General features: G+C 36.1%; 1 protein-coding gene across 2 annotated transcripts; it reads right to left on the bottom strand.

Moving 5' to 3' along the window:
- Nucleotides 1-16: 16 nt before the first annotated feature.
- On the bottom strand, nucleotides 17-18,311 carry LOC117337151 (protein arginine N-methyltransferase 5-like). 2 transcript variants are annotated; one of them, XM_033897990.1, is made up of 18 exons: nucleotides 18,179-18,311; nucleotides 15,811-15,929; nucleotides 14,565-14,650; nucleotides 14,029-14,160; nucleotides 13,755-13,861; nucleotides 12,845-13,058; nucleotides 12,330-12,419; nucleotides 11,736-11,807; nucleotides 11,218-11,295; nucleotides 10,839-10,897; nucleotides 10,334-10,459; nucleotides 7,513-7,688; nucleotides 6,796-6,905; nucleotides 5,923-6,016; nucleotides 5,133-5,249; nucleotides 2,430-2,494; nucleotides 515-696; nucleotides 17-404 (listed from the first exon to the last, which is right to left on the bottom strand). In XM_033897990.1, the coding sequence occupies exons 1-17, from the start codon at nucleotides 18,274-18,276 to the stop codon at nucleotides 544-546; spliced, it is 1,896 nt and encodes a 631-aa protein (XP_033753881.1). In that variant the 5' UTR covers nucleotides 18,277-18,311; the 3' UTR covers nucleotides 17-404; nucleotides 515-543. The 2 variants fall into 2 exon arrangements, with proteins under 2 accessions (XP_033753881.1, XP_033753880.1); XM_033897989.1 differs by having other exon boundaries at nucleotides 17-696.
- Nucleotides 18,312-18,317: the final 6 nt, after the last annotated feature.

Genomic DNA, 18,317 nt, shown 5'->3' with positions numbered 1-18,317 from the left:
GGCACAACAAACACCGTTTTTACTTAGTACATAAACTGTATTACTAGCTTGGTAAAACATAGCTACTAACAATAACACAAAATGTTTACATTTGTTAACGGAACATAATTATGTATTTTCTTACATGTAATGATGTATAACATGTATACATGTACTTAGCTTTACAATGTATTTCAATTCGTCATGGCTACTTGACCAGAACGACTATAACTGTTTGTTTGAAGAATGTACCAACTGGTTCTGGAAGAGCATCAGCATCAATTTCAAATCCACCTTATTGATAACCCATCAGCAGGTTTGTTGAAATGGTTGATCCCAATCACATCAGTCAACAGACATCCTCCTTTGGTCACAGACTTGATATCTGTCAGATTCGTGTTATAGTCCAATAGTATAAGAGTGTCCTGAAGGGTTGTGGAAAGGTAGTTTTGTGTTATAGTCCAATAGTATGAGAACGTCCTGAAGGGTTGTGGATAGGTAGTTTTGTGTTATAGTCCAATAGTATAAGAGCGTCCTGAAGGGTTGTGGAAAGGTAGTTTTGTGTTATAGTCCAATAGTATAAGAACGTCCCGAAGGGTTGTGGATAGGTATCACTCGTGGCTTTGTGACCAGCCATTCGTACCAAACATTCTTGTTACTCACACACCGCCAGATGTCTACAGAAAGGGTTTCTCCCTTCTTCAGGTATTGAGGAGTCTGAAATCAGATCCTAACATTAGTAGTCAGGAAATTTATTTCAAGATCTTGCGGTAGATTTTGATCAAAAACTTTGCATAAAAACATGCACGTAATTTTTTTTTTATATAACCCAAGCACTTGTAAAGGCATCAAGATAAAATATTTTCTATTTAACCCAAGCACTCGTAAAGGCATCAAGACAAAATATTTTATATAACTAAACTTGTAATAGGCATCATGATAAGATATTTTACATAACCAAGCTTGTAATAGGCACAAAATATTTTACATAACCCAAGCTTGTAATAGGCATCAAGATAAAATATTTCATATAACCCAAGCACTTGTAATAGGCATCAAGATAAAATATTTTATATAACCCAAGCACTTGTAATAGGCATCAAGATAAAATATTTAATACACCCAAGCTTGTGTTAGGCATCAAGGTAAAATATTTTATATAACCCAAGCTTGTAATAGACCATCTTTGCTAGCCAAGGCTTCTGATTACGTTACACTACACGAACCCTTGGCGGATATAGTCGTGTTCAAACCGTCGCGCCCTGGAATCCCAGGGCATCCAATCAAATCGCGTTTTACACTCGGGCTTGGTTTCGCAGTAAACAAAAATTGCGGCACCCAGTACAGAGCTACAATGTCGACTATGTCATGGCATTTTACCTATATACAGAGACATACAATCTTTAGGGGAACATTCGCAGTGTTTGATAAATCTATTTAAGTCATATTTGATCACATATCTCATCGAAATGACACAAGCCTCCATGTGTGTTTGTTAACATCACAGATGAAGTAAATCGGTAACGCTCGTTTTGATTGGTCGAAAATTTCATGCGTAAAGAGTGGTAATTTTGAATCTCCGCTAGAGGGCCAGAACTGACGCCTATATCCGCCAAGGGTTCGTGGAGTGTAACGTAATCAGAAGCCTTGGCTAGCGAAGATGGTAATAGACATCAAGATGAAATATTTTATATAACCCAAGCTTGTAATAGGCATCAAGATAAAATATTTTATATAACCCAAGCTTGTAATAGGCATCAAGATAAAATATTTTATATAACCCAAGCTTGTAATAGGCATCAAGATGAAATATTTTATACACCCAAGCTTGTAATAGGCATCATGATAAAATATTTTATATAACCCAAGCTTGTAATTGGCATCAAGATAAAATATTTTATATAACCCAAGATAAAATATATAAACACACAAGTAATGAACTTGTTGATCCTCTACTGACCCACCACATATCACTACTACAGTACATCATTACTCCTTTGTAATTTGTGAGATATGTTGGTCTGGATATGTAGTGACATTTATATACATACCCAGGTAGTTTATTCAAAATTGAGGATGAAAAGAAGTTCTATTTATTTACACTTTTAAATTGTGATACAAGTTAAAAGAAATTTTTTAACATTTTTTTCTTTTTTTTTTTGTTGGAAAGTTACTTTCTAAGAGAATAAATACCAATTACAAACCATTCTTGATACAATATTACAGTATGACCAATGATGCAACAATTCTAAATGGAAAACATTTCAGTTTTTAAATAACTTAAAGGCTATAAGCCTGTAATATATGTTGTGTTATCAGATGATGTTGCTGTTAACAGAAAAACTGCCAGTTGGCCAAGGACAATGTAATAAGTTTAAGGTCGTCATCATGTAGAGATACTTGATATGTGGGTATAACAGCAATGTGGATTTTAGTATTGTTAGCCATACCTTTATTGGGAACAGGATCGGGAACCAGCTGAACATCCCTGTAGAATGGGTTGAGGGAAGGATACCTATGGAAAGACAAAATTAATTCAGATCATATGTTTATCCTCAAATAAGCCTCTTCCCCTAGTGTCAAAGTTTAGTACCGTATTTATCCTCAAATAAGCCTCTTCCCCTAGTGTCAAAGTTTAGTACCGTATTTATCCTCAAATAAGCCTCCACTCCTAGTGTAAAAGTTTAGTACCGTATTTATCCTCAAATAAGCCTCTTCCCCTAGTGTAAAAGTTTAGTACCGTATTTATCCTCAAATAAGCCTCTTCCCCTAGTGTCAAAGTTAAGTACCGTATTTATCCTCAAATAAACCCCTCCCCTAGTGTCAAAGTTTAGTACCGTATTTATCCTCAAATAAGCCTCTTCCCCTAGTGTAAAAGTTTAGTACCGTATTTATCCTCAAATAAGCCCCTTCCCCTAGTGTAAAAGTTTAGTACCATATTTATCCTCAAATAAGCCTCTTCCCCTAGTGTAAAAGTTAAGTACCGTATTTATCCTCAAATAAGCCTCTTCCCTTAGTGTAAAAGTTTAGTACCGTATTTATCCTCAAATGAGCCCCTTCCCCTAGTGTAAAAGTTTAGTACCATATTTATCCTCAAATAAGCCTCTTCCCCTAGTGTAAAAGTTCAGTACCGTATTTATCCTCAAATAAGCCTCTTCCCCTAGTGTAAAAGTTTAGTACCGTATTTATCCTCAAATAAGCCCCCTCCCCTAGTGTCAAAGTTTAGTACCGTATTTATCCTCAAATAAGCCTCCACTCCTAGTGTCAAAGTTTAGTACCGTATTTATCCTCAAATAAGCCTCCACTCCTAGTGTCAAAGTTTAGTACCGTATTTATCCTCAAATAAGCCTCCACTCCTAGTGTCAAAGATTAGTACCGTATTTATCCTCAAATAAGCCTCCACTCCTAGTGTCAAAGTTTAGTACCGTATTTATCCTCAAATAAGCCTCTTCCCCTAGTGTAAAAGTTTAGTACCGTATTTATCCTCAAATAAGCCCCTTCCCCTAGTGTAAAAGTTTAGTACCATATTTATCCTCAAATAAGCCTCTTCCCCTAGTGTAAAAGTTTAGTACCGTATTTATCCTCAAATAAGCCTCTTCCCCTAGAGTAAAAGTTTAGTACCGTATTTATCCTCAAATAAGCCCCCTCCCCTAGTGTCAAAGTTTAGTACCGTATTTATCCTCAAATAAGCCTCTTCCCCTAGTGTCAAAGTTTAGTACCGTATTTATCCTCAAATAAGCCTCCACTCCTAGTGTAAAAGTTTAGTACCGTATTTATCCTCAAATAAGCCTCTTCCCCTAGTGTAAAAGTTTAGTACCGTATTTATCCTCAAATAAGCCTCTTCCCCTAGTGTCAAAGTTTAGTACCGTATTTATCCTCAAATAAACCCCTCCCCTAGTGTAAAAGTTTAGTACCGTATTTATCCTCAAATAAGCCTCTTCCCCTAGTGTAAAAGTTTAGTACCGTATTTATCCTCAAATAAGCCCCTTCCCCTAGTGTAAAAGTTTAGTACCATATTTATCCTCAAATAAGCCTCTTCCCCTAGTGTAAAAGTTTAGTACCGTATTTATCCTCAAATGAGCCTCTTCCCTTAGTGTAAAAGTTTAGTACCGTATTTATCCTCAAATAAGCCCCTTCCCCTAGTGTAAAAGTTTAGTACCGTATTTATCCTCAAATAAGCCCCTTCCCCTAGTGTAAAAGTTTAGTACCATATTTATCCTCAAATAAGCCTCTTCCCCTAGTGTAAAAGTTTAGTACCGTATTTATCCTCAAATAAGCCTCTTCCCCTAGTGTAAAAGTTTAGTACCGTATTTATCCTCAAATAAGCCCCCTCCCCTAGTGTCAAAGTTTAGTACCGTATTTATCCTCAAATAAGCCTCCACTCCTAGTGTCAAAGTTTAGTACCGTATCTATCCTCAAATAAGCCTCCACTCCTAGTGTCAAAGTTTAGTACCGTATTTATCCTCAAATAAGCCTCCACTCCTAGTGTCAAAGATTAGTACTGTATTTATCCTCAAATAAGCCTCCACTCCTAGTGTCAAAGTTTAGTACCATATTTATCCTCAAATAAGCCTCTTCCCTTAGTGTAAAAGTTTAGTACCGTATTTATCCTCAAATAAGCCCCTTCCCCTAGTGTAAAAGTTTAGTACCATATTTATCCTCAAATAAGCCTCTTCCCCTAGTGTAAAAGTTTAGTACCGTATTTATCCTCAAATAAGCCTCTTCCCCTAGTGTAAAAGTTCAGTACCGTATTTATCCTCAAATAAGCCCCCTCCCCTAGTGTCAAAGTTTAGTACCGTATTTATCCTCAAATAAGCCTCCACTCCTAGTGTCAAAGTTTAGTACCGTATTTATCCTCAAATAAGCCTCCACTCCTAGTGTCAAAGTTTAGTATTAAAATTTGAAGAGGGCTTATTTGTGAACCACTTTTAGCTTCATTTTTCAAAATTGATGATTGTATGAAAATGAAGGGGGGAGGGCAGATACAATGTACATATGGTACTACAGTTATTTATTTATACTAAATATTTATCTAGCCACCAACAGATTTGATCTGTAAATCATGCAGGATAATACAAGAAAATCAGAAGAGGATGAAAACATTACACAAGACAGAAAGTTTAACATAGTACTGAAACCTACAGATCACTTACTGAGCATAACATCACCGTAAAGTTTGGTATCAAAGTAGCCGGCCAGACCATGTAGCACGGAGTTCTCCTCGACAGTATACTCCAGTGTGGCGTAACGAGTGTTGTCTATCACTTTGTCTGAATTGTAGAACAGTTCATTGATATGATAAACATATAGATATTTTTAGTTTTGATCAATACTGTTATGTTTGAATGGCACATTAGTTTAACTTCACAATGATAATAGATCATCATTAGGAAAAGATAAGTTGAAATACCAGCATTGTAAAAAATCTAAATATTTCAAAATTAAATGGACAGTGGTTATCAGTGAAGTAGTGTTTACACAAACAGGATCATCCGTGAAGTAGTGTTTACACAAACAGGATCATCCGTGAAGTAGTGTTTACACAAACAGGATCATCCGTGAAGTAGTGTTTACACAAACAGGATCATCCGTGAAGTAGTGTTTACACAAACAGGATCATCCGTGAAGTAGTGTTTACACAAACAGGATCATCCGTGAAGTAGTGTTTACACAAACAGGATCATCCGTGAAGTAGTGTTTACACAAACAGGATCATCCGTGAAGTAGTGTATACACAAACAGGATCATTCATGAAGTAGTGTTTACACAAACAGGATCATCCGTGAAGTAGTGTTTACACAAACAGGATCATCTGTGAAGTAGTGTATACACAAACAGGATCATCCGTGAAGTAGTGTATACACAAACAGGATCATTCATGAAGTAGTGTTTACACAAACAGGATCATCTCTGTATACACATATTATAATAGAGGTAACTTACCATGGTTGGGATGATGGAAGTGAAAGACTGGTTGTGGTTCAGCGATCAGCTTACAGTTGTGTAGTCGCACCACATAAGGCATCTCAAAGTTGTACTGAAAATTAACAAAGACCAAGGACATGAAGTTTGTTTTACACAGACTGTCATGGCATGGTTGTATAATGCTTTTTGGTACAAATCCTCACATTTAAAATATGACAGTGACAACCCCTATATACAGAAGTAAATGTTTTGTCTATGTGCCAAACAGTTGAAAGATTATGTATACCTTCCAGTTTTATAGATTAATTTCATGGTGGCCATTTTAATGACCTTAGATCCTAATATTGTCAGTAATTTGAGCAGGTAATCTAATAATGCAGAGACTAATTTCATATAGCACTGCAAAAGTTTCCACTTTACTGGTCCAACAGAATTTAAGGCAACTTTTCATTTTGCTTTTTCGACCTAAGATGTTGTCCCTGACAAGTACTTTCAGTATGGAAGTATCCAAAGGACATCACAAAATGTGCGTTTCATGGACCCTAAAGAACTTAAATGTGCAAAACAAACATGTTTTGATTGTTTTGAATGCAGCTGACAAGATAGAGATTCGTGTTTCCTGATCAGCATACCTACACCGCTAGGGACCACAGGAAATAGTCATGAAATCTGAGAAACATCCTTTTGGTACATATCAGGATAGTGATAAGGATTGTTTATCGATGGACTATAGTCAAAGAGCGATTTGAAAAGAACATCACTGGATGATTACAGACAAAATGTGTTTTTTCCTACCCTTTAAAACACAAGAGTTTATAACCGTTTACGATGGTGACAAGTCCTAACCATCAACATTGAAGACAATACAGTGTCCTTGACTCAGTATTCTACCTCAAGTGGCTTGTCCTTTTCCTTGCATGATTTCACCTCGTTGTGGAGTTTCTCGGATTGGAGCGGTGCCAAGTAGGATTGATATTCACAGGGAATACTGATCCCATCATCTGAAAGGGAGATCACTCAATCAATAAATCGTAACCATGTATCCTGAAGTGTTGAATACTCTTGCTAACTAGTAATTATTGCTCGACTATTGTGATAGAAGTGCTAATTGTGCAAGCAGATTATCTGACAGGAAAATATCCATCACCTTATTGTAGCAACAACTACACTGCCATGTAGCAATTATCATATGGCTAAAGATGAAAATCTTAATTTTTATTCCGATTTTGATAACTACTGAAATTCAAACCTGGTTCCATCAATTTATTGTTGGTGAATAAAAATAAACTCAAACCAAAAACTCAACAAAATAACTTGGAATAGGGACAATCTATGAACATGCTAATTGTTGTTGGATTTATTTTGTGTTCTTTGATCTGTTTGGCACCTTTATGCGACACTTGATGCAAAATTACGTCATAATCAAAGGGATTTCATATCAAATGTTTTTATTTAATTACAAAATATTGGCCCTTGACCGAGATATATTAATCTTGAACACATACAACTATCAGACTATTCATTTATACCTCAATAAGCTCCTCTAGAGTGAAGGTGCCACTTGAAAATGAGTTACTTCTTTATAGGAATTTAGGTAGTTCTGTTTACCTTGTAAGAACCTCTGTGCTCCGTCCAAACATTCCGGAGAAAGCTCATTGTCCCCAAAGGATCCAAGCAACTCACTGACTAAGATGTCTGCCTTCTCAGGTGCCTGCCACTGGCGCATGTCACAGGAAATCACATCCACCTGATCACCCCACATCTCATCCTTCATGTTCTCCAGACTATATATATACAGGTAAAACATCACTTAGACAAAAGCAATGTGAAAAATTTCATTTTTTAGATATGTGTTTGAAAGTAAACTAAAAATATTACTTATATGTTCAAGACAAAGACAACCACTATCCATTGTAAACAAACCCAGACTAATGTTGGACTAGTTTCCGCATTTAGTCCTCTACTCTAAGCTAGAGCTGCGACACTATTGACGCTTGTTGCTGCGGCAAGTAACTATCTCCATGATGACAGTCATGAACATGAGAAATAAAGATGGACGCATGCTCGTGTAGGAACTCGTACTAACAAGAGGCCCAGGGGCCTTAACGGTCATCTGACTCTAAATTAAAGACCCTTATAATATTGTAGTATACATTCTCTGCAGGTTTAGTGGCACTGTTGGCCATGGTGGCCATCTTGGATTTCTGACCTACCTTAAAAATAATAACACTTGGCCATGACCATCTCAGGATCATTTCTGGTAAGTTAGAGCCAAATCCCACAGGTGGAATTTTAGAAGAAGTTTGAAATATGTGTTGTTCAGGAAAAACATGATTGCGCAATCATGTTACAAAATGGCCACCATGGCTGCCATGTCAAAGTTTTTATGAGGCCGAAAAATAACAACACTTTGTTACCTCTCTTTCCTTAACATCCTCACCAATTTCCAGCTCAATGGCACCAGTGGAACTGGAGAAGAAGTTTAAAATGTGTTTTTCAAGATGGTTGCCATGATGGCCATCTTGGATTTATGTTCGACTTGAAAAATAACAACACTTGGTCAGGACTATCTCAGGATCATTTCTGGTAAGTTAGAGCTGAATCCCACTGGTGGAATTTGAGAAGAAGTTTGAAATAGGTGTTGTTCAGAAGAACCATGATTGCGCAATCATTTTACAAAATGGCTGCCGTGGCTGCAATGTCGAAGTTTTTACGAAGCCGAAAAATAACAACACTTTATTGGCTCTCCTTCCTTAACATCCTCACCAATTTCCAGGTCAATCGCACCAGTGGAACTGGAGAAGAAGTTTAAAATGTGTTTTTCAAGATGGTTGCCATAGCGGCCACCTTGGATTTCTGACCGACTTGAAAAATAACAACACTTGGTCAGGACCATCCCAGGATCATTTCTGGTAAGTTAGAGCTGAATCCCACTGGTGGAATTTGAGAAGAAGTTTGAAATAGGTGTTATTAAGAAGAACATGATTGCGCAATCATTTTACAAAATGGCTGCCGTGGCTGCAATGTCGAAGTTTTTACGAAGCCGAAAAATAACAACACTTTATTGAATCTCCTTCCTTAACATCCTCACCAATTTCCAGCTCAATCGCACCAGTGGAACTGGAGAAGAAGTTTAAAATGTGTTTTTCAAGATGGTTTCCATAGCGGCCATCTTGGATTTCTGACCGACTTGAAAAATAACAACACTTGGTCAGGACCACCCAGGATCATTTCTGGTAAGTTAGAGCTGAATCCCACTGGTGGAATTTGAGAAGAAGTTTGAAATAGGTGTTATTAAGAAGAACATGATTGCGCAATCATTTTACAAAATGGCTGCCGTGGCTGCAATGTCGAAGTTTTTATGAAGCCGAAAAATAACAACACTTTATCGGCTCTCCTTCCTTAACATCCTCACCAATTTCCAGCTCAATCGCACCAGTGGAACTGGAGAAGAAGTTTAAAATGTGTTTTTCAAGATGGTTGCCATAGCGGCCATCTTGGATTTCTGACCGACTTGAAAAATAACAACACTTGGTCAGGACCATCCCAGGATCATTTCTGGTAAGTTAGAGCTGAATCCCACTGATGGAATTTGAGAAGAAGTTTGAAATAGGTGTTGTTCAGAAGAACATGATTGCGCAATCATGTTACAAAATGGCTGCCGTGGCTGCCATGTCAAAGTTTTCACGAAGCCGAAAAATAACAACACTTTATTGGCTTTCCTTCCTTAACATCCTCACCAATTTCTAGCTCAATCGCACCAGTGGAACTGGAGAAGAAGTTTAAAATGTATTTTTCAAGATGGTTGCCATGGCGGCCATCTTGGATTTCTGACCGACCTGAAAAATAACAACACTTCCTCAGGACCATCCCAGGATCATTTCAGGCAAGTTTCAGCTCAATCTCACCAGTGGAACTTGAGAAGAAGTTTCAAATGTGTTTTCAAAATGGCGGCCATGGCGGCCATCTTGGATTTCAGACTGACCCGAAAAATAACAACACTTGGTCAGGACCATCCAAGCATCATTTCAGGCAAGTTTCAGCTCAATCCCACTGGTGGAACTTGAGAAGAAGTTTGAAATGTGAAAAGTTTACGCACGGCGGACGGCGGACGGCGCACGGCGCACGGCGCACGACGACGGACGAAACATGATGACTATAGGTCATCCTGACCCTTCGGGTCAGATGACCTAAAAATGGTTACTTGCTACCCTCCTCTGTGAGAGTACGCAAGGTATGTTACTGAGGAGAGTACCCGCCTAAGACTAATATACGATCTAAAAACAAAATCAGGTTTTTTTTAGTTCTGCAAGACACATGAAAATTTAATTTTATTACCGGACATCCTAGAATTGTTTCTTTCATTGTAATGAAGCTACTAATATTATGAAATTTTTATAATAATAATCTTATATTTGATTTGACTTACGTAACAACAGCATTGGGGTTTTTCTCTACAGCATAGAGTTTGCGTATTTTACGGTCAGCCTGTTGGGCTGCAGATAGGGCGGCCCGGACAAGTGGTCCTCTGCCAGCCCCGACCACCATTAACACTCTGTCAACAAAATATCATCTCTATATTAACAAAACAACATATCATTTTTCTATAAACAAAACAACATATCCGGGCTATTCTATATAAATATGTTTCCCATGGGAGGATGTCAGAAATAAAGACATTCTATGCATTGTGCACAGTGTAGGAGAGTCTTTAGTTACTATATGGTGCTGTTTTAACTGAATCACTTCTTTCCTTGGTTCTTGTTTGATGAACCTGGAGTCCCCTCACAGGGTAGTAATTTAGGTAGAACAACCCTCATTTATTCATTAACAAGACAGCATATCACATTTCTGTTTCTGCTATAAACACTTAATACATCATAATTTCAGTGATTCATCGTGGCATACCTGCAGGTTGATCTTTGGGTACTTACATGCTCTTAGTATCTTTTTCCTCGGGGCGTATCTTATCCAGTAAAGCACAGTAAATTGCCTAAAATAAGCAAATAACAAAATCTTGCAATAAATCAATTTCTTTTTTTTCGGTTTTCCTTAAAAAACAAAATAGACAATTATCTTCACATTTTCATATTACCTTTAGTTTAACTTTTCAGTATGAACACAAATGAATCTAGTACAAAGATATATACAGATAGGGCTCCCATAATCTACCTGTTGAAAGAATCTCTACAAGTTTTATCTTTATTAAAAAAAAAAAAAAAAAAATTTTGTTCCCCACAAACATATCATTTTATTTGTACCCTACATACCTGTTGATTTTTCCCCCTAGATTTCCTTACACTTAATATGTACCTTTTGATACTGTGAATATTTCACTGGATCCTTCTCAAATATCTCATAGGTCTGTGATTCCAGGTTGTCCATCAATGGCTTAAACAAAATGTCATTAAAGTAAAGAGGTAAAGATAAAAATTTCATTTCAGAAGAGAACCTAACTGAACTACAATAAAAATATGGAATGAAGTTGATATACCCGTAGTTAAACTGCTACAAATCATTGAAATGGTGACATCATTAATGATACCAGAATATTAATAAATTTGTATGTAGAAGAGGTGACAATTGTGAAAACAGATTTGTCAATTTCCATGACAATCAGATGTGAAATGAAGACAGAGGAATAAAAACATCATGAGGTAATTAGTATTTAGAGGATAACAAGACAAAAAATTTAAACTTCTTCACATAATTTATCAAAATAAGTATACCAGGTCCTTCTGTTGATGATATAGCCAGCCATACATGTCCCAGTAATTACTGGGAGTTTGATGGAGTATCTTATTCTTTTAAGAAAATATCTCAAGGTATACCTGTAATGGACACTGGAGGTAATCCTCATAACCTTTAGCAAACTGGGTGACTGGATCAGGGGTCGGTTGAGTCTGAAACAAAACAAAATATTGTCCTATGTCATCACAGATGATAAATAGGTGATAATAGGGTAATAATCCAATCCCCAAAGTTTGACTTGATTTTAGGCAATTATACTGACCCCCTGGGCTTATTGCCCGGTAAATATGATACATTATACATAAAACACAAAACAGATATTTCTATATTTATAGCTACTGTAGGTATCAGCAGCTCAGAAAAGCGCATAGATATACAAATATACAATATATATCAATAAAAACAATCTGATCAGGATAAAACAAAAGTTTTCCATTTGATGTAGATTAAAGGTCAAACTGTAGGTCAGAGTACATTGGATACACGATACACTTCCTTATCTAACCCAAGTAAGTCAACTTTTTGTACATGACACACTGCCTCACCTATGTTAATCCATGACCTGAGTATGAATTGTAGAATATAGATCCCTGGCAAGATAAAGCGTGATATAATGGATGGAAGGACAAAAGAACAGACAGACACAACGCAAAGATATAGTCCCCTGTAGTTACCTGGAACAGGTGGTCAAGATACTGTTGATAGGCATGGACACCCTTGTCTGCGTGTCGTTCCACACCAGTAAGAACCAACTGGACATCCAACTGTTGAAGTAAATACATGTTTAATAATTCTTCCAAAATCTCAATATCCTAATTTATTGAATTTATTAAGTACACATTCAAAGCTTGCTATTTCAGTAAATGTCAAATAGATTTATCAGAAAAGGGCATTTTCTGTCCTCTGCTGACAATAACACAGGAACATCCCTACAACGTGAAACTCAGGTGATTAGATACATTATATCAATGATAAACATCAGGAAATTTAAACCCAAGACTGACCATTTCATAATATTGTATCATAGTGTCTGTTAGAATAAATTATATTGCATACTATTTATATACATGTATAATTAACACCAAGTTTTGTCTCCAGACATTCTGAAGATAAAATTTGTACAGCCCTGTCAATAAAGAAACAAAATTGTAGAGAATGAGTTTCAGGAGTAGAGTAAGTCCATGCTTACCCTGAATAGTTTATTGAGAAACATCTGATGAGCCCTGGACAGTACTGGATAACCCTTCTTGTTTGTTATAAACAGGCTAGTGGAGATGAAAACACACTTGACTGGTTCAGCCAGCCATCGTTCAAGGATATGATCTGGAGGGAGATTAGCGGACAACTCCAGGGCTACTTTTATCCTTTTGTTGCCGTCACAGACTGTCCGGAATGTGTGCCACCTGTAACGAAACCACATTCTGGAAATTGCTTTGTATACACATGTACATGAAAATGGTAATTGATATTTTAGGCACAATTAAATAGAAGATGTATGCTTGGTGTTTTTTTTCTTTTTGAAAGTGAGGAATTTTCATGTAAATAATTAATATATGATAAAAATGTTCCATCAAATATTGGACTATGAATATTGTTTTAGTGCAGTATGAAAGTAACTTCATATAAGCATAAAACTGATGAATAAACTGTCGTAAATTGGATTCAAAAGAATATAATCAGTAACAGTTATGAAAATATCAAATTCATTGTCTATAAAAAGTAAGAACTAAAACAAGCTTGCTAAATATTTATTCCTGACAAAACTTGAAGGTTTCCAATCTTGATATTAGAACTGTTTGCTCAGTAACATGATAATCCTTTTAGAATATACAATCATTTACAGTGATGACAATTCAATGTCCAACTAGAAAATGTCTGTAAGACATAAATGCCCCCTGCTGCCACTTGACACCCCGACACACAGTTTGGTGAGGATCACATTAACAGTTCCTGAGATTAGCTATTTACATTGCATCGGGACTGGACCAATGGGATGGGACATGTGTAACACTATATACCCCCTCCCCAAGGGTTTAAAATCTGGATATCTGAACAGTTTGCCAAGTAGAATTATAATCCTGTGAGTGATGGCTATTTACCATTCCCATGTATCCTCGATTTCCTCCTCAGTTTTTTCCTCTTCACCCTCAATTAGACAGTCTACCTGGTCTTTGGCAGACATCAGAGGAACCTGTATCCAATATTGCTATAAAAACAATTGTTACTCTTGTTAGAGGATATAAACAGTAGAAATCACAGTATATTATAATTGCATTTATTGAAATCTGAAGTTTTTAAATACATAATCCTTGAGGTGGCCCAAATAGGCCAAGCCATTACCAGATCAACTTAAGATTTATATAAATCATTTACCTGTTGGAAGTAGCTGGATATAAGCTGCTGATTCAGACACCTAGCCACATTGCTCACATTCTTGTTGCGAAGGGTGATGAGGATGGCAGGCAGACCCAGATGTGAAGCGTAGGCTAGCTCTTGTTTAAAAGCCTGTGTTATCACACATAAAAGCATTAACTGTGAGTTGTGTGAAAATGTATGCTACTGAACCTTCAAGTAAAGAATGTGATTAATATCTTTCTAAGACTCTTGATCACAACACAGGTAGGTATTCATTTTTACATAAATAGACTGATAAATCAGGACAAGGTGTTCTGAATTCATTACGATTCAATAACTCCAAAAAATCTACTATCATGATAGCTCGTTAAAGCAATTAATATACATTTATTACAAAAAGCAAGAATCCAAATGAACCATGTATATTTTAACTTTAATACAATTACATATGTATTAATACCAGTCTGTCTGAAGAACCCTATGAAGGCAGAGGCCTTGCAGTAATGTCTTTAAACTGTGATCCTATAAAATTATATCTAGTAGGCAGAACTTACCACTTCCGAGTTCTTCCTGATGGTGTCCACTTTTGAATCTAACTGAATCCATGGTGAAACCTTTCCAACGATGAGAGTGTTCCAATCTGTAAAGAAATAAGTGTAATCAGAGTATGGAGATACTAGCCGGTCTTGAATTAATGCTCTAGACCAGATTATAAATCTAATTGAAATACCTTCAGTCATGCTAGTGTAGCAGGAATGAAATACAGTATTGTATTTTTTAACAATTTCATTGCAAGGTGACAACTGTTCATGTTTGTATCTTTCACACTCTAAAATGTTTTCTGCATATTGTATCCCGTGTTGTGATCTTAGGTGTACAGTTTTTTTTGCGGTGTGTTGCTTGTGGGGTATGTTGTTACCTTGGTATCCTATGATGTGATTTGTATTGGTCATTACATAAGGTTCAATGTGTATGTGGTTTTGGTTGGTTTGTACCTATAGGTCCCATGGTTTTGGTTAGACTGGCATCTTCAGTGGACTTCTGGAGGACGGGCGTGTTTCTGAATGTAAGTGTTTTCATGATTTTTTATGTAATCTATTACTTTTAATTCTTATTTAACATGTCTGATTACATGAAAATTAATAATGTATGTATTCTAATATCGCAATTTTCTTGTACAATGTAGTTATAAAGCAAGATTGCTTCTGTATTTTTTCAATGCCATGTAATTTTATGTTTCTCTAGTTTAGACTGTCTTGTAAATTCAAAATGTTCTCATTTGTGATTTGGCAACTTTGTGAGATAAGATTTAATCTACAATCAATAGAGAACTGCTATACTAAGTTAAGGAATTACATGTACTTGGGTGTGTAACCTAGTAATTATATATATAACAGCTCTGTGCCATCCATTGTTGCACACCAGATTGGACTAAAAGAATGATTGACAGAGAATTCAACCATAGGAGTTTCTCCTCATTACAGTTTCAGACAAACCATGATGTAGAAGCCTTTAATAGCTTTTAGCTCTAAAACACTAGAGTGGAAATTCTATGGTGTCTGGTGGTGGGAATATAATGAATTGGCAAACTTTTGTTTTGTTTTGGCATGACAGCATGCATTAACTGGCTTTGCCTTTCCGGCCAAGTGAGCAACATGTACATTTAACTTTGATTTTTGATGCAATGAAAACATATTACCAAATACAGACTCAGTTTACACTCTCCTGTTTCAGTGTTTACAAAATATAATTTTGAATGATATAATTAATCTTTACAACTACAAATTAACTTTCTCTTACCTTGTCCGGTTAATACTAGATCTGATCGTGTCATGGCCCCCGGCCTGTCCTTGGCGGGGCCATAGATAAATTCACGTTTGTATCTCGGATTGACAATGGGCAGGCAAACAAAATCAAACCTGGAAATAAGTTTAAGAATATGTTAATATGCAGTTGATACAATTTATATCAGCCCTATGATGGGGCTAAATATCTTAGCTAAGTATTTTATATGTAACAGTAACAATGTTTTTCTCAGGGTTTTTGTTGCAATAATAACTTTGTAACACTAATAGAGCTCATGTTTATTGTTATAACATGCATCTTTAAATTGTTCTTTTATCTTGTACCTTGTATCTCAGGGTGTAATATCCTTGCAATGAACAACTATGCAGTGACTCTGTAGCTGTATATAGGTAATTAGGTATACATTAATAATACATTTTCTGCAAAACTTCTGTTTTGTTCTAATTCATACTTTTAAAATTCAATCAGAATAGTCCATGGTCAAGTTTTCACTTTTGCATAAGACAGACTAACCAACTAAGGAAAAAACCAGTTAAGGTGTATGCATCATTTTCATCATCCTACCAAAAATAATATTTATCATGATCATACCAAGTAACCTGTACCAGTACATTTATTGATATTTTCTAATCTTGGACAGATATCTGGTTGGTGGGGATTAGCCCAACCACTAGCTGTCTATACTAGATGAAAATTATATATTTATACTAAGAAAAGATATTATTTAAAGGGTCATCAGAGCTCATTAAATACCAACATCATTAATCTCATATTGTGTTTTTTTCATTAAATTTTATCATCAAAAAGTTATTGCATAATACTATATGTCAATTATAGACTAATAGAATCTATCATGGGTCTGTTCCATGAACAGGGATATCTCAACCCGAGTGTAAGAGTTTGGCCAGTCAGCACGAGGCTTGCCGAGTGCTGGCCAGCCAAACTCTTACACGAGGGTTGAGATATCCTTGTTCGCGGAAAAGACCCATGATTGATTATTTTTCTCACATACTTGCAACCAAACGTAAGTTTTTATGAAAGTTTTTCATCGCACCATCAACTCTCCTTGGAATGTGCATCAAAATTGATGATGTCATCATTTACGACTTGGTTACTCAACGTAAAATGATGACGTTACGTTATTGTTACAGCGTCATATAGCGCGTGCCAGCTGTCTTTACCTACCCCGTGTAAGATCGATTTATCTTTTCCCTAGCAACCGCCGGATAACCCTGTGAAGTATGGGAGAATGTGATATCTATGATGATTCAAACTTTTATATGATGATTAAAATTTTTAACTGTGATCAATATATATATATGGAATCATCTATTTAATATATCCTAAACATAATTCTTTAAAAATCTAATAATTATGAATTTTATGAATAAGTCACTATAATGTTGTTTTTTCTGTGATTCTGTGCACATGGTGCATGTTGATGGGTATAGACCTCGCTGGTAGGGGGATCCCAAACCCTTGAAACACTCATGATCAACCCGACTACTAGTACTGTTATACCAATTAATATTTTAAGTGTATATATAGGCCTACTTGATACTTACACTCCATTTCAATTTGTAATTTTTAGTTCATAAGACTTATAGAGTGTAAGTAGTTTTACCATCATATGACACCAATATCAGGTAATGAAACAGGACAATTTGTGGTTATATTTTGTCAAATTTTAAAATAAATATTTTAAATTAATTTAATTAAGATTCTTTTTACTTGAGGACCCCATCAGAAATAAGCTGCACTCCAGCTTTCATGGGCAATCCTAGGTGAAGCCAAAAATAAATTGTAGTTAAAAATAATAAAGTGCATTGTATCAGAAACATATAACACCTAATACATGTTTCTGAACACAACATTTATGTAATGTTATTCATTAATTATTTATAATTATTTATTAAGAAAATGTTGAAAATATTGTGTAACCTTATGTGATACTATGTCATGTGATGTACTGTACTGAATGACTTGCCTGAATAAATATTATTATTATTTTAATGGGGGATCCCGAGGGAAGGGCAAATAAATTTCTTGGTATGGAATTTTGAACGTACAATCAGAGACATGTATATATATATGTCTCTGGTACAATGACCATTGACCAAACCAGTAAAACAACAAAGAGTTGGGTTTATTCTATTCCTTCTGATTTTTAAGAGTTTTATAGTGATAAATGCTCAATTAATCCTCTTATAGAAGAGGATGTCTCCAGTCCATTTGAAAGGCGGAGAAACATCTCTGAGATAGAGGGGGTTCGATGTGTGGAAGCACGTGGGTCGACTGATTTCTGACAAAATTTCAGACAAGGTTTGACTTTAAACAAGTCGGACGAGCACGTATCACTTACCCAGATTTACAGACATTGTCTAAAGTCGTATTAATGTCGGGGCAGCAGTGATAATCTCGACCACAAGACAAACGACCCGTCATTCTGCGAACCGGCATGATAGGTACTTCTGCACCGGAAATGAACTGTTCGAAGCTCC

This window comes from Pecten maximus, chromosome 11, assembly GCF_902652985.1.
Source record: "Pecten maximus chromosome 11, xPecMax1.1, whole genome shotgun sequence".
Classification (NCBI taxonomy): domain Eukaryota; kingdom Metazoa; phylum Mollusca; class Bivalvia; order Pectinida; family Pectinidae; genus Pecten; species Pecten maximus.
This window is presented reverse-complemented; position numbering and strand designations above follow the sequence as displayed.